This window comes from Pterocles gutturalis, unplaced genomic scaffold, assembly GCF_000699245.1.
Source record: "Pterocles gutturalis isolate BGI_N339 unplaced genomic scaffold, ASM69924v1 scaffold3228, whole genome shotgun sequence".
Taxonomy (NCBI): Eukaryota; Metazoa; Chordata; class Aves; order Pterocliformes; family Pteroclidae; genus Pterocles; species Pterocles gutturalis.
The window spans coordinates 129,782-154,140 of record NW_010117861.1 but is presented as its reverse complement, the minus strand read 5'-3'; the positions used below and the strand labels follow the sequence as shown (position 1 = coordinate 154,140).

Genomic DNA, 24,359 nt, shown 5'->3' with positions numbered 1-24,359 from the left:
GCCTCTGTCCCTGTTGACATCAGTGATGCTAGTGCGTAGTGGTTCTGGAGAGCTGGCCCATGGAAGGAAAAATCAATAAGAATAAAGCAAATAGTGATGATGCATGTGTGCACGTATGCATCCAGACACATTACTATTTGATTGCAATGTGAAATAAATAAAATTCATTTTTCACTTACAGCTTCAAGAAATGACTTTGCTGCCTTCCAAGATTTCTTTAATGGCTTTGTTGTACTTTTTTTTTTGAAATCATATTTTACAACTGTATTGATCAAGACAGTGTTGATTGTGATTAGATCTTGGAAGATGGTGTGATTCAGATTCAATGCTGCCATCACCAGCAATTTTGTCTATAAAAAAAACCAAATCCCCCCAAAAAACTCAGACCACAAAGTAAATTAGATGTCTTATTTCCAAGATTTTGTTAATACCCAGCTTTATAGTCTTAAATTACTTTAATTTTCATTTTTTTTATGCTGCATTTAACTGCCTTTTTTTTTTTTTTAAATGAACTACCAGGATGAAGTTGATTGTATTTTTGATCCTGACAGTGATGGCTTATTCTAAACCAGGGGGATGGAACCCAACAAAAGGAAATAAACTTCTGTTTCTCTCTGGAGAACAGTAAAATAATACCTTTAATGCATGGCTTTTATTATTAATAATAATGCTACTTATTGTACGGAGTGGGAATCAAACAATTGCAAAGATAGAGTTGCTTTTGATTACAATGTAATTAAGTGATTTAGAGATGATGGAAGGGGAATGCCATGAAATGGAGAGTAGCAATGATGAATGGGGAAGTTTTTGTGGCTCCCGGCAGCCACGAGCTCACATGGGTGAAGTTGGCTGGTGGTTTGGGGTCAGGGTGGTCCCATGGTCCCTTCTGGCCCCGAGTTTCTAAGAACCTGTAAGTGGTGGGGAGGGAGATGGATGTATGTTCTGTAGTTCTGTGCTATGTTTCAGCAGCTGGAGAGGAAGTCTGACCCAAATGATCAAGGTAAAGTTTTGGCATTATTGGATGACATTTGTTTGCTTTTTGAAGGCATAAAGCGACCTACATACTGGCACTATCATTGGGAAAAACCTTGCAGAAGACATTAGCACAAACATTTGTTTAGTAACAGTTACCGAAGAGAATTTGTGGGGAGAAAGATTAGAAAACAAGGAGCCGTCAGGAGAGAGGTAATACACAGGACTTTGATGCTGATATGGATACTATTGATTTGGAAAGAATAAAGAATGAGCAGAAGAGAACAGTTGGAAACCATAAAAGAGTAAGAGAGTGCACCAGGTTTTGAAAGAACAACCTGGGTTTGGAAAGTGCTGTAACTGCGAAGAGAGAAACTGCAAGCTGAATAGGACAAAAAAGGTGTTGCCTGCCTGCTGGGCTGCATAATGTCATTATTCTTTCTTCTGCTGCTCTGCAAATAGGTTCCTCTGGGCAGTTTTTGATTCACATCCCTGTGAATGCAGAGCAGGCATGACAGTTGCTTTTCTGGTCACCTGTCACCTCCTTGGTGTGTTCCGCACCCAAAATGCTGCAAAAATCCTGATCAGGTGGGAGGGGATGTTCAAAAGCCTTAATTCCTGAGGTTTTCAGTTCTACTTATAACATGCTGCTTTTTAATCATAAAGCTTAGAAACTTCTCCTTTTCCCCCCTAATGAAAGCTACACATTGATCACATGAATCCAGGAGCCGGAGCTGAAATCCTGGAAGACCTGCCAAAGCTGTGATGCTGGACCTGTGTTGGTGCTTTTTGCACCACGTGCGTGCTGGTAAAGCTGTACCCAACACACTCAAGCCAGTTGGTAATTCCCATTGAAAATACTCATTAGGAAGGAAAAAATCTTTTTAAACTGCACATTGTCTAGGCCTTCTGGTGAATAGGAAGCCATGAGAATTGTAATATCAGGCATTTATTGACTGTTCCTTCAGGGCATAAAATATCAACAGATGCATGGAAGTAATTGTGCAGGTTACTAATTATTTAGCAATTAGTTCTGCACTTGAATTGCGGGCTCTTACAGGGACCCCAAGGGAGGGTTGTTTTGAGCAGAACCACATCTTCTAGACTTTATTACCATTTCTTCCCCAGCTGCTGAGTGGCCCTGGGCAAATAAGGTAACTGTGCTATACTTCAGGTTACTGGCCTGGAGAATATTAAAGCAACACTTACTTCTCTCTTCATTAATATTTCAGCAGATATCCTGTGCCTGCAGTTATCTCCTATTACAAATAGGAGGGGGAGAGCGGCAGCGATGGTATTTCAGAGGGCTGTGCTGAATGCAGCAGTGCGGATGGGCGCTGTGCAGAGACACACAGGGATATTAGCATGGTGGCTGAATTTTGAATGGGGATGGCTGTGTCACCAGGGTCTGATGAGGCTATAATAATGAATTCCTGCCCAGCACTTAGTGATCCTCAAAAGAAAAAGTGCTGCACTTCATAACACGTGAAGGGTTATTACATTATAGCGTATTATTGTCAAGGCATCATCTTTCATTCTCAGGACAAGTGTTATGTGATTGCCAAGAGAAGTAATAAGTAATCTGCATTAGTCTCATGACTAAGATGTAATGGGGTGACTTGATAACATTTTTAAAGTGTATAAAACTAGCTACTGTAGACAGGGTCTCTGATTGTGGTACTTAATGAATGTAATAAATTACCTTAATGGTGCAGTTAGAATTTCAGCTGAAGTAGAAAGGTGTATTTAGCAACATGCTTCAGATCAAGATGCCTATAGCCTAATTTATCTGATGTGCTAGCTCTCCTTTGGTTTCTCTGCAGCAGTGCTGCTCCCCCAGCTGCTTTAGCAAAATGGCTGGATTTTCTTTGCTGCTCTTCTGGTGCCTTCACAGCTTGTGGGTCTGGCCAACTTGGTACAGCCTTGAAATGAGTGCTGTGGCATGCAAAACATGACAGGAAGATTGGGCGAGTAAGGGTGGCAGATGCTGGGGATGCCCATGCAGTGGAACATCATGTTCTGCTTAATAAGATAAGATCCGCTTATTAATGTCTCCGTACCACAGATTGACTCAATAAATCATAATGGCTTCTTTAGCACCGTTACAATGTAGCATGTCGAATATCTACTTATTAACATCTGCGCACTGCAGAAAGATTCCTGTTCTATCTTTGGCTTTTCTTTTTATTATTTTTTTTTAAACCACTAGTGAAAAAAAAATACAAGTTCTTGTATATGTGCACAGCTGTCAGTGTTAAGCATGGGTGCTGCTGTGCTGAAGTGTCGTTTGATAACCATGCTTCAGTCTACAAACAGCCAAAGTGGTAGCTGAGTAGCTCTCTAAAAGCCAATATTCAAATATCTGATAGGGTTTTAGAGTGGTTTTGAATTTCCTATGGAATTCTTGGTTGGCTTTTCTCTGTGCACTTCCAATAAGAAGTTTTCCAATGTGAGATCTGTCTGAAATGGCTCATTAGCTATCCTGCTTTTCAGTGTTTCTTGATGCATGTTAAAACATAAACCTTGAGGGAAGAGGTTGTTCCCAAACACCTCTGGAAGAAAAGTATATGGTGAGTTGGTTGTTCTTTTCCCAACTTAGATTTCAGGTTATTTTAAGGCATCATTTACTCTATAACCACAGCCTGATGTGTTGATGGCTGTTCATAGTGGTCCATTGATAGGTGGCAGCCAGGCACATTTTGGCGTTGTTTCTCGGTACTGGATGTGCTCAGGACTCTCTCTGGAATTGCCTGCTCCTCGCTGATGTTCTCCAGCTCCCTTTGCAGCCAGGCAGCCCAGCCTCCACAAGCTGTGGCATTTCCCTGCTGCCGCAGAGCTCACCCCACGCTGCGACCTGTGATACACCATCGCTTTCCAGAGAGGCCAGGTGTTAATGGGACACATCCTCGTGGTGGGAGTAGATTATAAATATTTAAGTATTTGCAGGAAGACAACTTGCATATTGCAATGGCTTAACATGGCATTTTCTTGATTCCTATACCTTTGTGCTAGGTGTGTTCCAGTTGCTTCTCCTGTGTTCTCTGTATGTACCATGCACAAGCACGTGCTTGTTTATGTTCCCTATGAATTTTTTTTTATCTGTTTGCCTGTGTATGTGACAGTTGCTCGTATACAGCTGGGCTTAGTAAACACCCTGAGCTTCCACTGCCATCTCATGCCCCCTGCTAGTGAGATCTTAATGCTTATGTGTTACTTTATCTTTGTTTTGTTTTGGCTTGTTAGGGATTTTCCATACATAAAATGTGCTTGGATGTAGCTGTGTTAACACGCGAGTGTTAAAAATAGCATGTGGCAATACCTAGTGATATCTAAACATGGGAAAAACCAGAGTAATGAGACTGATTTGCTCTGTAGGTGACTTTCTGCCATGCTGTCATTGCCTATAAGGACACTAATTGGAGTATATGTTACATTTCAGACATAAATTGAAATGTGCATATTGTAACATTTTTGACTATTTTAACAAGAAACTCAGACTGATCTTTCAGTTAACCTCACCACTAATAACTGCAAAAAAATTGACAGATAATCTGCCATTTAAAGCAAATTGGATTTGCATATATTGCAGGTGAATTTCTCCGAGATCTCTTTCCTTGCCTGTGTTTTGCATCCGATCCAGATGCTGTATCTGTGGCCTCCTCCTGGTTGCCTGGATACTCTGAATTTCCTTAAGGCAGCTGCTAATCAATGTGCAGTTGCAGCTAGGTGAATCCCACAGACAGCAGCCAGATCTATCATCTAAATGTAGAAATCTGTAGCAGAATGTGATTTGGGAGGAGAACAGACAAAACACTCTAGCAGGAGCTCTGCTCCCAGGAATCAATTCATCTTGTGCTAATCAGACACAAGCACTCTTGCTGGATTAGATGAGCAGTGGCTCTTCTGCTAAAATTAAGGGTCAATTGTTTGGGTTCTTCCACAATGGAGAGAAGAAGGGCTGCATCTCAGAAAATAAAACAATTACATTAATAATTACTTTTTAAGTCTTTGTGTCAAGGCCTTGCTTAATTTTGCAGCTTATCTCCAAGTCTCTTTCTCAAAATACTCATTTGCATCAATACAGTAAGCTGTGAACTGCTTTTTAAAACATGAGCTGTTAACAGTGTCCTTGTTAACACGGAGCGGTAGCTTTGAAGATCAGATGCACTTCTGTGGACGCAGGGTCCTCTGTGCTACACAGAGGCTTTTGAGTTTCTTGGGTTTTTTTATAATTGTAAAATTATGCCTCACAGTAGGCGTCAGTAAATCCAGAACTGTGAGGACTCTGCTCAGTGATTTCTTGAGAGACAAATGCACTCCCAGTCCCAAGCCTAAAGCTCTTCCCACCAGAAAAGCAAGACAGATTCTCCTCCCCAGAAAAAGATTAAAGCCAACACCTACAGATTAAAGTAACTGAAATATACGGTTTGGGACCACATTCTTCAGTTGATGTTGTACCAGCTCAAGCTTGTACTTGACGTTGCACGTGGCTCCTGTGCCTTCACTCCCCCTGTGTGTGTCAGCTCTGCCGCCCTGTTCCCACCCCAGCAGCCTCTGTGGTCTCATCCTCCCTCTCTGCAAGGTGAAACGCCCACTTTTGTATCTGTTCCACTTTAGACCCTTTTAGATTGTGTCTCTGTTCTCGTGAATTTCTGCCCATTCCAGAAACAGCATCTTGGATGGATGGAATCTTTTCAACTCTAATTGAATGGTGATTGACACACATTCCTATGGATTAGATTTATAGTTATTTTACTGAAGGGTAGCTAATTGGTGTATTTTTGTGAATATTACATTTCAAATTCCAGGTCACGTTAAAAAGAAATAAAGTCTGTGAATTTACTGCCCATCAGGGGAATACTTAATAAGAATATTTTGTTATTTTGAAATAAAAGTTTTCCATTACCGCTAGATTTCTAAAATGTAGAAAGAAAGTTCTCTTGGCTGACAGAATTGTTTTAATTTATAAGCTGCAGGACAGGGTAGAAGCTACTGTAGATTGCTTTCATTGATTATGATCTGCTTGAATTGGCAGAGGAAGAAGTGTTATGATGATGAGAACTTGTCTTATTGTTGTGATTAGCTGTTACCAGAGTCTAATTACTGTGCATGATGCTAAAATGTGTAAGCTGCTGACACTTAGAGATAAGGAGATGAAAAGAAATCAGCTCATTCCAGATAGCTATTCTGTTCAGGGTTTTTTTCATTATTATTGTTATTTTTGTGCACTTTCCTGAGTGGTGCTTTAGGGTGCATGGATTAAGTCATGGTTTGGCTGTAAAAGCTGCCATCAAGCTTTGGTTGTAGTTAAATAAGCTTTAAGCACCAAGGGACTGAATAAAATAAGGGTTAGTAGAGGTGATGACAAGGAATTCAGTTAATGATATGAGCATCTGCTTAGTGAATGCATTGTTATTAGCTATTAATTTGGTTGCTGTAGGCAGGATCCAAATGTGATAGAGAAGAGGGGTAAAACTTAGGAATCTGGTTACCGTAGGAAGCAGACATGGGAAAATGCCATTCCAGCCGTGCTGGCTGCTTCGGAACTGGCACTTCCACAGCAAAGTAGAGGTTTTCCCACTGTCTGCATCAAAAAAATCTCCTTTGCCTGGGAGACGAGCTGCTCTTCTCCAGTTTTGAGCCATCGCGTTAGGGACGCAGTCCTCTGAAGTTCTGCAGAGTTTCACCTGAGCTGGTCTGGGAGCTCAGCACCCCGGGGAGTCCTGCCATAAGTACTGTGCTGACTTCAGAAAATGTTTTGGGATCCTCTGGGATGACAGATGCTTGTGTATGCACGTGTAACATGCTGTTAATAATTAGAGCTGATTGGATATTCAGTACAAATTACACTGGCTATGAAGTTAGCCCCTTCTTTAGGCTTACAAGTGGCTCACAAAACACTGTTAAAGCATATTTTTAAATGTATGTTTTTTCATAAACATTGACAGATTTAATTTGAACAAATAATGTCAAGTCTGAGTGTATTAAAACTCTTGCTGGGCTGTTCGCTGTCAGTTGTTAATGGTGCACGTTTGGATTTCTGAGTCACAGGGTAAATATTTTCTCTTTCTAATTTGTAGGATTAAACATGAGTTTCAGTAATAATTTTAAGTGCCAGTCCTGTCTAATGGTGTGTCTGCCCTCACGCCCTGGCCCACGTGCCATGTTTTCAAAAAGAACTGCTTTGAGAAGAGAAATAGGTCTGTCTGCATCCAGCAAACATGAGGAAAAGAGAGTATTTCCATTTTCTCTCATTGTCCATGTCACCTGGATGCTGGGTAGGAGCTTCTTTTTGCAGTTCTTCATCATGAGCTGGGTTGTTTGCCAAACCTATATGTCCTTGGGTGAGTCTGAAGGAAGAGCTGGGATTTTTTTGAATGTAGACTCAGGTCGAATCTGCCTCCTGTGGAGGAAAAGAAAAGTTCAGCCCCAATGGCTGCATTTCCCGTATTCTGCCAAAAAAACCCTACACAAAACCTAGAGTTTCAACCCTTTGTTCATATATACCTGTAGGGATCCTCTAAGACAGCACTCTGTGTTGGTAGAAAATAATTATTCCGTAATGGTAGGACCAACAACCATGGTTGGTTGGAAAAGTGACTAGTGATTTTGGTGTAAGCAAATCTGAAATAGAGAAGTCTGTTCTTCTGCTAAGGAACAGCTCTCCGTGGACAGTTAGGAACTCCAGCCTTGCTTGTTGCTAGAGGAACGGAAAAAGAACAAAACTCAGAGATATCATCATATATTTCTCTGTAATTAGAGGAGAGATGGTAACATCTGTGCTGCTTTCTTGTCTGGGAGAAATAAAAATCCACACTAGTAATATCTGTATATCCCTGTCATTAACTTTGTTGCATTCGTTGCAAAAAGATTTAGCCATTTCCAACAAACCTGAAATAAATTCTGCAAAAATAGTGATGTGCAGTGCCATAAATAAAAGCTGTTCTCGTGTATATGCCACACACGTGGATCTTTCTGCCTAGCACTTAACATGATCTTTAAGGTCCTTTCCAACCCTGACCATTCTATGATTCTATGTTCCTTAGAAAACACACATTTTGGATGAAAAAAAAAACAAAAACCACCAAAGTAGCAGCATTCTTTAGGAGAAATGATGAAGAGGGTAGGATGGGAGCTGGGTAGATTATCCCTTTTCTGCCCACCTACCTTTGCATTTCCTCTTTGCACTCTCTCCCCATTTCTCCTCTTTTTGTATAAAATAGTCTTGCAGTATGTAGAGCATAAGAATCATTTCTCTAGCAGAGACTGCAACCTGCTTGAGGAGCCTCCATCCCTATTAGAGTCTCTTTCCAGAAGAAGTAATTTCCTTCTCCCTATAAATTATGCATCAATGTACATTGAAGATTCTGAAATGATGAACAGAAGATGAAAGCGTTGCGGAGTGTTGCTGCTCCTATGGAGCTGAATCCACGATGTTGTATACAGGCTCCAACACACCTTGTTAAGACAAACCTGCACGTGTTGCTGTCCTAGTACTCTGGCTGTAAAAGCGTGGAGGTAGGAGCTCCTCTGACTTCTCCAGCCTCAGCTCTGTAGGAAAGACTTTTTGTCGCCTTGGAAGGCTGTGATGAGGAAAGACAGCAACGTGTGTCCAAAGTGGTCTTCCCCAGATGGATTCTGCTAGCCTGAGCCAGGGTGATTCCTGGTCTGCTTTCCTCCTGATGTCTCTGGAGACTTTCCAGAGTAGGAGGTTGAGATCTGCGAGTATTGGGACATGCACGACCCCTGTGGCCTTACCCTAAAGCTGACACCGCACGCAGCTTTGGGGTTGTAAGGGACTTAGATGCTCTAGTGGGAACAGCACGTCAGTTGGCTAAACTGGAGTTGAGATAACCAACTAGTACTTCCAAACTGAAATAAGGATTAGTCATTCTGAGCTGCAGGTGTGTGACAGCTGAGCAGTACGAAATGTGTTGGAGGAGTGGAACTACAGCGTACCGCAGCAGGGCAGGTCCACGCAGGGCTGCTTGGCTGGCTTTAAACTGTCATCTCTCAGTGTATGAGTGATGTTGTTGGCTCCTGCAACAAAAATATACATGCATATGTATAAAAATAAATGTAAAAATCTCTTTTAGCACAGATGAGGTGCTAAATCTGCCCAACCTGCCTTTGGTGTGTGGTTTCCATATAGTGTAACAGGGGTAATAAAGGTGTGTATGCATTTTTTGGGCAATGGATATTAAATATATAATGTAATTATGTACTGAAAAATTGAAAAATTATGCTTTCAGGTTATACATAGCCTGTGGAGATAGATGAAGAATGTAATCAAATGTACATGTATATTTTATAGAAGAATTATGTGCTGCTGCCTCAGTTGAAGCTGCATGGGAGGGCATCCTTTACATTTTGTCATGCCAGAGAGCCTAGGGAGAATTTTGAAGTCTGCCCTTGGAATACAAAGGTGGCAAATAAACATTAATAATGATTTCTGAAAGGGAAAGTTTGGGGAGTTTTAAGTAAAACTGCTGGGTATCACAGATCATTGTGTAAAAAGTAAAAGATGCACCTTGCAATAGGTCTGAATTACCATTACACCCAGTGCTGCGGGAGCTGATTCCAGACCTGCGGTTCCTGTGGAGCTTTTCAGGGCAAATCAAGCACTGCTGTGGTGCTTGAGGTGAAGGGAAACAGGAACAGTGAAATACCTCCGTGCAGTTCTGGCATCAGTGAACCGGCACTTACTCTGTATTTCTTCCGTGATCACTTCAAATGACAACGAAGCATCCCGAGCACTTTGCACTGTTTGCATCACATCTGGTGGTGGCTGCCAAGAGCTGTGTGTTTGCTTAACTGTGGATGTGTCTTTGTCCCTTCATGTTTTGCTCTAAGGTCCAGTTGTTCACTTCTACCCAAGTTGACCCAACTGCTGAGTTTCCTCTTTGAAGAAAGCAATGCCATGTGGTACTTTTCCTTTTCCCTCAGTTGACAAAGTTTTATTTCAGTGAGAGATTTTGCTTTTTAAATGCAACATCCACTCTAAAAGAACCTGTGTATTAAAGCAGACCATCGAGCCTTTCATCACTTATCTGGTTGATGGCAGTCATGAATTTTTTATTTTCTGCAGGGCTCACTCCAGATCTGCCACAGCATTGTGTGGGTGCACACATGTAAAAAGGCTGCTAATTGAAATTCAGATGTAACGAGATGAAGTTTTGCTATTCACCATGACTGCCTTTTGTTTTAGCCCTTGTATGCTCAGTGCACCTAAACAATGCAACTATTGCTTCTCCTTTTAGATTCAACAAGAGTAACTCAAAAGGCAAGAAATATTTCTGTGTCTGCTCTAGAGATGAAATATGCCCACCCCAAAATGGGAATGGCATGTGTTAGTTTATTTATTTACTTACTCATGTGTGGGGAGGGATGGAGATTTTGATGGAACTGAAAAGAAAATAAAATTGAAAACTTGCCACTATAAACTGCTCTCTTTTGAAGATGCAAATGTGTTTCTATTGCCTAGGTAACTATTATGGAACGCCCAAGCCTCCCAGCCAGCCCCTCAGTGGGAAAGTAACTTCCACCGATGCTTTGCAAAACCTGCAGTCTGGCTCCAAGCAGTCAACTCCAAAGCGAACCAAGTCTTACAATGATATGCAAAATGCTGGCATAGTGCATACAGAGAATGAGGAAGAGGACGATGTACCTGAAATGAGCAGTAGCTTCACAGGTAAAATGACAATATCACAGTCCATCAGTTATGGTATATGGGAAAGATTTTTGGAGGGGGATCTTTTTTGTTGTTGTTGGGGTTTTTTTGTTTTGTTTCATGGTTTCTGTTGGGTTTGGGTTGTTTTTTTGTTTTTTAATGGGTTTCCTGCAAAGTTGTAAGTCCCAGGCAGAACTGGCCAACAACACTGGGATGGCAAGTGTCTGGGTGTGGACAATCACATGCACAGTTGTGTCTTCTAAAAAAGGCTTTGTGGAATTGAGCTGGATGAGGAAAAACTGTGGAAAAGCTCAAATCCATTAGCTGCAGAAATTTCAAGAAAGAGTTAAAGTATGGTTGACAGTTCTTAGTCATTATAAACAGTATGAAATTACTCAACCAGGGATACATTTGAAATTAATCATTGCTTCTTCCAAAATGTGTTGCCATCCTTTCCCCTTCCTTGCATCTGGATATACCCACCACACACAGTTACTAGGTCCTCTTCTCCAAGGTACCTTCCAGCAAACCAAGGGCTGCTTGCTGCAGGAATGAGGTGTGAGGCAGGGGTGCAAGCTCTCTGTTTTTACGAAGGCCTTGTGGTCTGCTGAACAGAGATTTCAATCCTGCCATGGCTCCCATTGACCACTGGCTGAAAGATCACTGGAGACTTTTACAATCTAGAGTCAGGTGCTGTGCAGGCAGATTCAAATACTATTGGAGATCAGTTGAGTTTCTACACAAATGATCTGGAAGTTTGATAAGCTCTGATGGGCAAGAGCTCTTCTCCATGTGTGCAATCCTAGTATTTGTTAGTGCTTGGAGCACTACTTCCTCAGCTCAGGTTGAAGCACTGAATTCATCTTCCTAGCTCCCTCTGAGGCAGGTGCTTAGCAAGCAGTGTTACCCACACCTTCAGGCCTTTCACAGCTGCTTGCTGGGGGTGCTCACCATCACTGGCACTAGGTCCTTGGTCCCCTGGTCACTTCCTGCACCATGACAATTGTCATTCGCACCTGTGATGAGTTGTAGAAGCTGTCATGCCAGCTCCAACCTGCCAATGTCCTGGCTCTAACATCTGTATAAACCTTTAAAAGTATTTAGGCTGAGGTTTAATTTTGTCCCTCTTTGGGCCAAACTGTCCAAAGGCTTGTGAGGGTTGTGCTCTGTTTGGCTGTTATCTGTTACGTGTTCCCAATCCAAATTACTCCTGGCTGGCCTAATCCCTCCCAGGCTGGAGTTTCTGTCTCTGCTTACCAGCTCCTTCACAAAGCTCTGCACTGAGGGTAGTTTCTTACGTGTTGTGACACAGCAGCAAACTCAGCCTTTGTCACAGGATCTGATTTTGGGAGGAAGCTGGTGGGAGATGCTGTTTGACCTCCTTGCTGCCTGTCTCAGTTTGGTGGCCCTGAACTAACTCGAGCATCATTTTTCTTCCTTGTTTTCCTTCACAAGATGAAATACTGGAAGATGCAGCTCATTTGTCACAATATTATCACACCCTGGCCCCTTGCCTCCATTAAATGGGCACAGAATCAAGAAAAGAGTTATTTCTCATATAGCAAAGTGATTCCTTATGCTTATTTCACATATAAGCGTGCTAGCCGTATTAAAATGCTCCTGCTTTCTTAGAAGACCTCTCGGTGACTTGTGTTTTCCAGAGTTTGGCATGTTTACACTCACAGTCTTAAGCTGGCAATGATTCATTCATGCTTCTTTGTCTTGTCAGCTTCTACCTAAAAATATCAAACACCGAGAAGGCTAGAAAGCAGGCAGCGGAGGGTACTGGCATAGTCTAGATCTTTTTCTTCTCTTCCAGTTTATTATTGTCAGTATTTTGTCCTTTTGTGGAGGCAGCACACAGACTAGAAATAGCGCAGGAGCTGCAGTTAATGGCCTCCCCAAAAAACAAGACTGTGGGCTGTGCATTGGGGATGTCAGTGGTCTCTGGTCTGGAGGGTGGAGGCGAGGTCTTGGCTGTGAAGCCCTTTCAGTCCCACTGGGGACGTGGCAGAGTGTGGCACTGATCTCTCTGTCTTTTGCCGAGTGTGTTGACTGCGGTGTGTACTGGGGGCTGGTGATCTCCGATGATTTGGGAGTACTGCCATCAATTTTCAACACCTTCAAGAACCAAAGAGAGAAATGCCTTTGGTAGACACGGGTAATTTTAGAATCTGTTGTTGCCAAAACCTCTCTGTGAAGGAGTCGGGGGCATAGACCTGGCTTGTGGAGAATTTTTACTGTGATTAGGGGTGGAGGGAATGAAGAGCAGTGGATACAGCTCAAAACTGCATGGACATAAGCAACAGAAATGTTTCCTTAGAGGGAGAAGGTCCAGATATATGATAAAATATTCCTGACTTTCACTGGAAGGATAGAGTGATGAGCCATGGAATAAACCTCAGACAGCTAGAACAGGCGCTAGTGACCAGCACCATGTGGACGTATAGCGAAGTGCTGTCAGCCGTTTTAATTTTTAATTTAAAAAAACACTGCAGTAGATGTTCACCATTAGCTTGTTGACTTTGAGCTTCTGGCTACCCTCTGCACTTGTAAAAATCTCCCCTTTTGATCATTCTTCAAACAGGAAATTTTATTCTCCTAATCCGTGTCCCGCAATTGGCTCTGCGGGAGTGAAACTGTAAGCCTGCTTAGAAACCCATTGAACTCTTTTACATCAGTGAGCCCTGGCCTCAGACAGCTTGGAAGACTTTGGTACCTCAGCAGGGCCTGTTAGAGCGAACACAGGAGCTGATCACAGCTTCTGATCAGTGCTGGCGAGGGTCCGGCTGCAGAGCGTGTGTGGGCAAAGCAAGCTCGTCCCTGCTGGCAAAAAGACTGCAGAGCCCCTGCCCTCGGTTCAGCTGTTGCTGTGCCTTGTGAATTAAAAAGCAAGGAGAGGGAAAGTGTAAGGATAAACCTGGAGAAGCAAATGGAAGGAGAAAAAGGCTGATTTTCCATTTTGTGCTTGTTTATTCTACAGCAGAGTCTGGTGACCAAGAGGAGCATCATACGCATATCGTAAGAGAGACAGGCCCACCGTCCGCGATTGATAGCCACACCAACGTTCCCACCACGGAACCATCTCAGAACCTCCCTCAATACCTACCTCCTCCTGTCGAGGATAACCTAGGTCCTCTGCCGGAAAACTGGGAGATGGCCTACACCGAGAACGGAGAAGTCTATTTTATAGAGTAAAGCACTTTTCTGTTGTTCTAATTGCATCTCTCTCCCTCTCTCTCTGGGCATAAGTAAACCTCCCTGGATGCATTTCGTGTGTGTGTATTAAATATTTAGTGTATAAGGTTGTGTTGCAGAGCTGTAAGTTCTTTAATGCTTGTGAAGGGGTTTTGTATTTCCTGATTGGATTAACATCCAAATTACTCCTGAGTTCAAAGGCAGGAGGAATTGCTCATTTTATGAGGGTAGTTACACAAGCAACAGACACTTATAAAATATGGGCCAGTTGTTTTCACGGGTGGAATGAAAGCTCCTAATTGAAAGGGCTGAGACTTCATTTCTGGAACCTGCCTCTGTGCATAATGCAGCAGAGAGAATTCCTCTGCTCGTGTGCTCAGGCGGTAGCAGAGCCAGGGAATGGGCTTTGTGTGTTGTCGTCTCGTCAGAGCAAATGGACCAAATGTGTTAACATGCTCCAGTGGTTTGCAGAAGGCATAGCTCAGTGCAGAGGAGGCACAGTAAGTTTGGAAAAGGAAGGAGTACCTTGTGGTGTGCAGTCTGTGCCTAAGAGCTGAGTGCTGTCAGCAGTTTTATGATGATATTGATTTTTTTCATGCCATAAATAATAGTCTCTAATTATACTTGTCTAGATTTATTGAGATAGGAGTGACTTATAAAATGGGATCTATTAGTGGAAGAGATTTCTTGCACAGCGTTTAGCTAGACATTAAAATTCAATTAGCTGCCCAAGTAGAGGATGCAGGTGAGGAACTGATTTTGGATTTGATGATCTGTTTAATGCTATCTTGGAAATGGAGGTCTTCTGTCTGTGTACCAGAAGCCAGTGGCCCGTTAGTGCAGAAGAACATCCTCTGCTAATGGCACTTCTGGTACTCCAGGCAAATACCCTGGATTGGGGCAGTGAGGGGAGCAGTCCTGCTCCATCATCAGGAGAGGGGACTTTTAGATAGGGCCAAGGAAAGTTCATCAGAGCAGGTTTTCCCTTGGGTACAATGGCAGGGGAACACATCAGACGAGATCTGAGGAGCTGGGAGGACTGAGAGCACCACAGAAGCTCTTTACGAGCTGGGAGAGGGCTGCTGTAAAAAAGGACATTGTCCAGGGTGCTTCCTATTACCTGAAGAGGCTCCACCAGCCCCTTAGTGTGAGCGGAAATCTAGGAGGCACAATGCAAATTCTCATCAGCTGCATATCAGATGAAGCTGAAATGTGTTCATTATCCTGAAGGCGGTATTCTGCCCATCGTTATGTCCTCAGGGTGCCTCATTCTTTGATGTGCTTTCTGGGTTTCAGGTAGATAACACAGCCTGAACAATAGCCCGTCCAGCCTGCCATTTTCCTCCCTGCAGGAGAACAGATGACGAGCAGTAAATGCTGCCCAAGCAGCCGGTTGCTCCCTTTTTGTCCCGGCGTGGACCCCTGCTGTCCTTCCTTACAGGTGCTTCAGCAAGGGGTTCTGCTGCTGCCACCAGTTTCCTAAAAACTCATCCCCAAGGTTGCTGTATTCTGTACGCACATGTTTTCTCTTAGGAATGCAGGACTGTAGCACCTTAAACAATTTGTTAGACCTTCTGCAGGAGAATCATGTATATCGTGAAAAAATACAGCCTGCATATATGGCTGTCTGACATGAAAATCTGGTGGCACACCAACTGCTTCCTTCCCTGCTGTGCAGATTGACCATTTTGCGGGTACGTACACTTGGGGGGGGTGATTTTGTGCAAGAACATGTTAGCGTGGATGCAGCACTGGCTGCCTGCAGTTCTGTTAATTCTAAGGACACCCTGAGCCTAGAAACAATTTAGTTTGATTTGTATCAAATTAAGAGAGCAAGCTAATGAGCTGTGTGGACCCAAGCTGGCTCAGATGCCTGTACCGTCATCTGCAGCGCTTTGGGTTATCACGTCAGGGTGCTGGAGGGAGCATCTGAGCTGCTTGCACAGAACCAGCACAGGTCCAGTGGGGCCAGAGCTGTGTGTGGGATAACCAATCCTGATGGCTTGTAGCTGAAGCAATGTGGCCCTTGAGATATGTTTTTCTGGTGCTTTAATTGGGATTTTCATTACCCAAAGTATCCCAGTCCCTCATTACCCTGCATGTAGATCTATGCGTGTTGCAGGTCTAACACAGTTCTGTCCCTCTGAGCGTATGATCTGAAAGGTGTTTAGCTAATTTTTCTGTGCCTCAGCAAACCACACTGTTGTGAGCCTTTGGTGAGCGAGTCAAAGTTGCAAGAAATATGCAAATATTTCATTGCTCTCCTCCCATCGCCCTCCTTCTCAGCTAGACTACAGACTTTCTGATGTATAAGTTGGCAGAACCCCTCTGCTTTATTGCTGTTAATTTGCCTGACTTGCTGAATTTCTACCATTCAGTTTTCTAGTTAGCGATTAATTGCTCTGAAGCATACAAAAGGATTAAATGCATTTGCTCATCCTGCCTTGGGAGGGCTGGGTAGTAGGATGTGTAAAACAAGGACTTTTTATTTACACACGAGGATCCTAGGAGCAGGGCATTCCTCTCTTGCAATAAAATGCAAGTTTGCTGATCGGTTGCTAGGTCCCCAGGGATCATAGCCCTCATTACGGCATTTCCAGCTTCACGAGGCTGTTGTTGAGGGCAAGGTTAAATTTGTAAACCTCTCCGAAACCTTGAAGGAGATGTAAATAGCATTACTATGGTATTGAAACTTAAAACTGTTAAGCAGCGTTAAAGGCTAAGCTAGATAAATGATCCCTCAAGGACTGGAGGGATATCTTTGCGGGTTATGTCTAAGATGACATCAGGTTCTAGAAGAGACATTATATTACAGGATTGTCTCTGTATGCAAATTAAATGATGGGAGAAAATAATGTCTGGAAAGTGTATTTTAAGCCTGTTTACTATGCAGCCTTCACCACTGGGACTGGCATCACGATCCTGTCAGGGGACTTGTAGAAAGGAAGAGTTGAAAGTTAAGCCGTTCAACTTCCATCAGGGGCTGCAACAGGACTTTTTTATTTGCGTAATTAAAGTTTTCACTGTGGAAATTTTGGGTTTGACTAATGTTTGGGTCAAATCTGGACAGGTCTTTTGCAGAACAAAGATCAGTGCATGGTTTAGGGAGGAAGGGAAGCTTCTGTTGTTTCATCAGGAGGCAAATGGCTCAGAGACAATTCCTGGAATTAAGAAACAAATCACCAAAACAAGACTTTGGAAATTAATATTATAACATTGCAGCTTTCACGTGCATCCTTCCAGTCAGGAATGGTGATTTGTATATTTTCACTTTTCACCTTTGTGAAAATGCCAAGATTCTTGTGATTTGGTAGACTAGTTTGCAAAACATCAAACTGAAAGCCATTTCTTCTGATGCGAAAATATGCCTTCAGTTCTGTTGAATGGTAAAGAGGATATATAGTTTTATGTCACTGATACTTCGGCTCTGCTTTATTAACAAAGGTCATATTTCCATTTTTGGTTTCCAGCCATAACACAAAAACAACATCTTGGCTAGATCCACGGTGCCTGAACAAACAGCAGAAGCCTCTAGAAGAATGTGAAGATGATGGTAAGAGACTGAAAACAGTGAAATAATAATGGGCTTGGTCCATTTCTAGGTGGCTTTCTTCCTTTCCTTTCCCCCTTTCCAATAGCCTCTGTTCAGAAATATTTTTTTAAAAAAACTTTATTAGTAAGTGCATAGAGACAATATCCATTATGTTGTTATAAAAATCACTGTCTGTGTATGTAAGATAGCCATTGAGAGGGCAGAGCGTTTAATAAAAATCAAAGAGGTGCTAGAAGAGGCTTCTGTTTTTGCAAAGGCATTTGAATAGTCACTGATGCTGAACAAGACTAAAAGCTTTCTAAAATGTTTGCTCCCTGGATCGCTGTGTAGGAGGAAAGCGACTGAGTCTCTGCGTGCTCCATAAAGCTTTCTAAAATGTTTGCTCCCTGGATTGCTGTGTAGGAGGAAAGCGACTTGAGTCTCTGCGTGTGTTACGCTTCAACCGCCTCCTTTACGTGATTTGAGAGTTATGTTGTTATTTCCTTGTCTGAGCAGAAATAACTCAATTGCTTCACTTCCACTGTTAAATTCTGACAGTCCACTTAGTGTTGTGATTGCTGAAAACAAATTCCATTTGAAAGTGTAGATTTTAGCTACTGAAAATTTACACCTGTGTAATTTTGTATTCCTTGAGATGTTGGAAATGCAAGCCACTGTCCAATTTAGAGCAGCCAAATGTGGGACTGTTAAAGGGGGTTCTTTCTCTGCATCCTTTAAGAGATGCTGGAAGAAAAAGGGAATTGTGATGAAAAGAACTTAAATGTGTGGGAAAACCTGTGTGGAAATTTTGGTCTACTGACCAGGAAAGGTGATGGTATTCAAATGCAGAATTTTGGCTAGCAGAATGCTATCATGGTAGACATATCTTAAAAATGGGTTTACTTCGTCAGTGTTGGTGCTGTCCTTGTAAAATTAGTTTTCATAATATGATTAACTGCCTACTGGTGTGAGTCAGCTCAATAAGAACTATGATTTTATTTTGGAAAATAATCGACTCAGTCCTTCTTTACTGGTAGGTTCAAACCTGCCCTCCAGATCTGCTGTTGCTGTTTTTGCACATGCAGCTTTTCAATCTCTGCTTCCTTTCACATGTGAGATTTTGCAGGATGGGAAAATTTGCCTGTGCAGCCCTCGCTGCCGTGATGGAGCAGGTCACCAGCTTCGTGGTGCACAAGGCAGCGTACCCCCAGCAAAGGAGGGTACTGCACAAGGCAGTAAAGCCCAGGCAAAAACCCAACATACTGAGCTGACGCCTGCTTCAGATCCTTCGCAACTGGCATCGTATGCCAAGAAGTGAGCAGAGGAAGTTGGATTAATGAAGGCCTTGCTCTGCACCTAAAAATGGATATATCAGTGGGTAATCAGAACTGGAACAAAATTAAATAATTGTGCGTGCAGGCAAAGCTCCCTCCTCCTTGCAGTTAAGCATTGCTGACAATTTAGAGAGGAGGTTGGTAAGTCCCAGCACAAGCTTTCCTCTTTCAGAGGAAGCGCAACTCCTGTCCTTGACTTTCTTTGCCATCAAGAGTCCCGCTGTATCGATATCCCCATGATGCCAACAAGCGGCATGTGCCATGGTGGGTTGTGCTGTGCTCTGGGGCAGGGCAAGGAGCAGGCAGCAGGATGAGCCGACAGCAGGCAGCTGAGCTCCTCTGTTAAACAGTTGTAAGCCTGCTTGCAGAAGGGGAAGTATTTAAAACCTCATGTCGTCTTAGCAATTCTAAAACAAGCATTGGGATAATTTATTTAATTCAGATTAGAAACATACAGTGGGGTCAATTTTTTGTATTTGATTAAGTTCATCATTTTACAGAGTAGTGGCATTCTTGTTTATCAGGTCCTTAAAATTGGCTCATGTCGTCTTCCCCCGCACCTCTTCACTTCATTCACTAAGTTGCTCATTAATGAATATTTTTAACATTCAATAGTTAAACCAGTTGCTTCATAGGTACAGCAGTGCACGGCACTGTTTTGCTTGGCTGCTGTGATCTTGTGTTGTAACATAAGAATGGTTATATTTCAGAAAACAACATGAGCACAAGGAAGAGAGGTTATTTTTACTGCACCACAGAAGTTGGATGTTTTTTGGCAGGGGTCTCTGTCAGGAGTATTTCCACTGAAGTCAGTGGGACTCCTCCTCTGTTTTGTTTGTTGTGTGTGTCCACCTGAGTTTTCAGACTCAATCCCATCCTGTTTGTGTTTTTTATAAATGTTAGATGTTGTTTCAGATTTGTTTGGGTGCAGTTGCCTTGTGTTCTTTCTTTGTCAGGATACATGTCCCTAACAAGTTTTTGGTTGTTTCCGGTTGTTTAGGCTATCAAAAGAAATTGCATTTCATATTTCATGCTAATGGTCCTAAACAACTGCTTTGGTAGAATATGTTGCAAACAGGTCATGGAAGTGGTTTTTTAGGTGTCCAAATTTTCAAAAGCAATGCTGTGACACTACATCTTCTGTTTGCTTCTCTCATTCATTTACATGGCTTATACTTTACTGTATTAGTTCCAAGATTGTTTTTGCCATCTTTGTTCTGATTTTGTCATCATCTTTCATTTTCAGACTGTATTATTATTATTTATAGGCTAAGCAATACTTTAATCATCTGTGTCACTGTTAACTTATGAATATGGAGCAGATAATGATAAATGGAGCAACAGGGAATATTGATGGCTTTGTGTGCTTGAAAAATTATGTGATCTTTGTCCCAGGTGCCCCACTAAAACTGGTGCATTCCTCTATGTGCCTCACCAGTGCATCTGGACTTCGATGTGCGCCTGTGCCTTCAGTTACAAGGCGCTTGGCCTCCATGTCTCTTAAATCATCTGAGGAGTTACAGTGAAGTCAATTGGACCTTGTATGCACATAAATTTAGATACTTTCTTGAAAACCTTGCCACATTAGTTCTTATTTAGATGCAAAGTTTTCCACTCAGATTTCGTCATTAGTATTCAGGTCTGGCCTTCTTATAACTCCGTGTGTCTGCAGAACAGGCTGCAAAGGTTGGACTGCACAGATCTGAGGGAGAAGCTTCACTGAAGTGAGAACAACACATATCAAACTGTGGCATGGAAGTAGTCAATTGATACAGATATTTTGAGAATGCAGGAACCAGTTCATTCATTATCTCCATCAGATCCATCAATATTCTGAACACTGAAGTGTGATAAATGGAAAGCTTGGGCTCAGTCTGTAGAAAATTAGTGCTGGTTCTGCTGTTTGCTGTAGGGAGTTTCTTGCTTGGTGCTGGTATCTGAAATTTTTCTTTTAATTTTTTCTGTCTCATTTACTGCTCTTCCCTTGGAGAAGAAGGGGTACACACGGAGGAACTGGACAGTGAACTAGGTAAATCATCCATCTCTCGTTTTGATGTTTGACTTCAACTGCGCTATTTTAAGCCTTTAATTACTTTCTCCTTTGTACCATTTTGCATCTTTGAGGTTTTTTTTTTTATTTCAACAAGCTTAATTTATCAGCAAAACTTCCCTAGCACACAAAACATTTATCTTCCCCTAGCTTCAGATGTACAGCGTTTTTCTTACTGATTCAGAGCTTGAAGAAAGCTGGAGAGCCTTAATCTTGCACAGTTTGTTTGAAGTTGCTTCCCCCTGGACCATTGATACCACTGGCTCCAGGAAAAAGCTTATAGATGCCAAAGTTGCAATCAAGTAGCCAGTGGTGCCTTTTTTTCTATGAGGGCCAAAGACATTTCCCAGATGAGAGCATCAAAGTGGGATTTAGAAAGCTTAAGTATTACATAGGATGCTTCTGCTGAGCTTGTGAATGAAACAGCTGAAAATTTTGCCTCGGTAGGTGGTTTTATAAACAGATGATTTTCAATGATGTGGTACACTTTTATTTGCTGCATCTTTTTGTGAAGAATGCTGTCTTGATATCTAATCTCAGCGGTGCTCATTCTGTTTATACTGATGGCGGAGGTAGTTGTTATTCCTGTTCAGCTATGCTCTAGTGCACTTGGAAAGCTGAAAGGCATAAGAGGTTGCGTAGGATTTTATTTCCACTAGGTCTATTATTGCTTTTAAAGAGGACTGTATTTACAGTTTATAGTTCTGTGTACTGGAGAATTGTATTACCAGAGAATTAACCTCTGGTTCCTGTAATGACTTGCAAGTATATTCTGCTTCCAGCTTCTGTGTGATTGATTCAGCATCAGCAGCCAGCAGCTGTTGAGTGGACTTTCACCGCTACTCCAGGAACTGTTCTGCTGGATAATATGCCTGGAATAATGTTGGAAGCCTAATTTCTTCTAGTGCAAGAATTTGAAAGAAATCACAATTTAAAGAAGAATGCAGTCGTTTTAGTGGTACTTTAGCATTATGCACAGCTCATACAAATAATCAGCAGCAGACCGAGAAACATCAAAAGTAGGTGGATGCATTCCAACTACCTGCAAAGATTTCTTCAGAAAGGGTCACTTAAAATAAGAGAGAGGTTAAAAAATTCAGAGTAAATGCAGAGGCAATAATGAAATGGAAATGTTCCCTTCTTTCATTCTGATATCAGAATCTAGTGCAAGCGAAGGAGCTGAAAAAACAGACATAGGAAACTCATTAATTGATAAGCCTGACCCCAGTTCTGCAGGCACTTACGTACACACATGTTTTGCTGGAACAGGATGAGATGTTCCCTTTGTTTTAATGCAGATAAGCTTTATTGAGCTCATAGCCCATCGATATACTGTTGAGATTTGCAAACGCTGGAGTATAAAGACATTTTCAAGTGGCTCACTTGGTTACAGCAATATTAGGGAGGGGGCATGAACACATACAACCTACTCACCAACCATTATTATGATTAGTATAAACTGGTTGCTGCCAGTATACAAAAAGGACACAAAAATTTAATCTTTGGAGAGAATTTGATCTATACTGGCTCACAGGAAGCAGTAAGGGCTGAGTATCCTGAAGTATCTCCAGCTCCTTTACAGTGATGCATAGGTGCAACTAAAATCCTTGGTGGTTGAAGAAGTTCTTTTTTAGGAGTCCATCCATCCCTTCTGTAGGGTTGGATGCTAAACAAGAGCATCTCAGTAGGATTCCATGTATTTACCTCAGGCTTAAAAGTGTAAAATTGGATATTTGTCCATTGAATTTACCTGCTGACAAATGCTCTGAGACTGCAGTGCTGCATGGATGTACCAAAAATAAAAACCATATGGCTCAGACTCCTAATGATGCAAAATGTTTTTTGGAAATCTTATGTTCGTGATAACAACTAAAGCTCTGGGTCATCTCCAGTTTGGCAGGAGAGGAAAAGAAGGGAGATGAAAAAGTTAAAGCCACTTAGAAGCCAGACTGTGCAACGTGGCTATGGAGAAAATTGCCTTTTGTTTTAGAGACATTTCAGAGGCTTTTAGAAGTCAGAAAGCACATCTGCATAATCGACAAGTAATGTGTTGAAAACAGTAGTTTTCTGTATTGTTACTTCTGAAAGTGTAGAAATGTGTTCCTTAAATGGAAAGCTGCAGAGACAGAAAACTGGAAAGATTTTGGCACAGCACCGTTTTTGGGGTTAGGAAGGTGCTGGTTTTTTGACCTTCCATAAAAATTCTTTAAAAGAAAAGAAAAAAATTAATACCAAAAACATTTTGTGAACAAAAGAAAAGCAAAACATTTTTGTTTGAGCTTTAAGAATCAAAAACACTTACTAGTCTAAAATAGGTAAAAGATATTTAGCAGGAAAAATTGTGGAAAACTCATTTTAAGGCATTTGTGCATTACTTCTCCCTTCCCCCATTCATTTTTTTTTTTTTCCACTCCAGGTTGGTCTCTACCATTCTCCTTTCACCATAGTGTAAAGAGTGAAGTGGCTGCCACAGCTTGTGGTTTTTCTAATTGTATACTAGGTCTTAATTTAATTGCACGGAAGCTCTTTAAGCCAGTCCCACAGTGTTTTCATCGTATGGGACTCCTTTGCAAAGCTGAGAGTTGCCTTTGCAAAAAGACTTTGGTTAGATTGGCCTTTAGCTTTCTAACTTCTTCTCGTGTGCACTTGCACTCTGTAAAGGAATATCTCTTTACGAAGCATTCATTTCAGATCGATCTGCTGATAAAATTGTGGAGTATTTTCATGCCCAAAAGTTAGCACTGGCTTGCATTTAATTGCTTATGTCTCAAGGAATCCAAAGATGTTAAACCCAATCAGGAGAAAATAATTATGAAAATGGAAAATCTATCTTATCTCTGCAAATAAGGGACATGTGGAGCAAAACCCATGAAAATTGATTTTGTCTGATCTCCAGCCAATTCTGAACACCAACATAAACTTTGAGTAATTAGTCCATGTGTGTTTGTATAGATTCTGTTCATCTCCAGTCTGGAGATGTTTCTATCCTTATGGCAACATATCTGAAGTCTATAAATGCAGAACTAGATAGTTATGCTTATTCTAATTAATGGACCATTGTTGATTGTATTGGCTCAGCAATTGATGCCATTAATGAAAATAAATCTTTGCATTAAATAATAAACAAAATTAGATCATTTGCTATCAGTCTTGTCAATTTAGTGATAAGTTTGGAGGAATTGTTTTGCATGGAGTATTTGAACTTGCATTATCTGACAATGGCTTTATTATTATTGTTATTGTTATTTAACTGAACGTGCAGAGTCTGTGGGGCAAGGACCCCACCTGCACAGTCCGTGGCAGGGTGGAGCCTTCTTTTGAGTTGATTCACCATTTTACACAAACACAGCACTCTGTATTGTTAATAGGTTGATTATTTCAGTACCCATAGCCAATGGGAACATTGAGTTTAGATGAGTGGGACAGGGATCAGGCCCTTAAGTAATACATATAGCTTTAATAACCCTCAGTTGGATGCTGAAGTGATTTTATTACATTCAGTAATTAACTATAAAGTACTATGTGCAGTCTAGAAAATCAACAGGAACAAAAGTGGATACATTTCCAAATGTTAATTTCATCTTCAGAACTGGTTTTTGTTCA

General features: G+C 41.7%; 1 protein-coding gene across 1 annotated transcript in view; it reads left to right on the top strand.

Moving 5' to 3' along the window:
* Positions 1-24,359, top strand: part of MAGI1 (membrane associated guanylate kinase, WW and PDZ domain containing 1) — an 87,877-nt gene that overhangs the window by 1,783 nt on the left and 61,735 nt on the right. Inside the window, exons 2-5 of the mRNA XM_010075963.1 lie at positions 10,457-10,663; positions 13,626-13,836; positions 17,311-17,393; positions 20,700-20,735. Coding sequence (XP_010074265.1) covers positions 10,588-10,663; positions 13,626-13,836; positions 17,311-17,393; positions 20,700-20,735 — 406 coding nt within the window. The 5' untranslated portion in view covers positions 10,457-10,587. The remainder of the gene's footprint in view (positions 1-10,456; positions 10,664-13,625; positions 13,837-17,310; positions 17,394-20,699; positions 20,736-24,359) is intronic.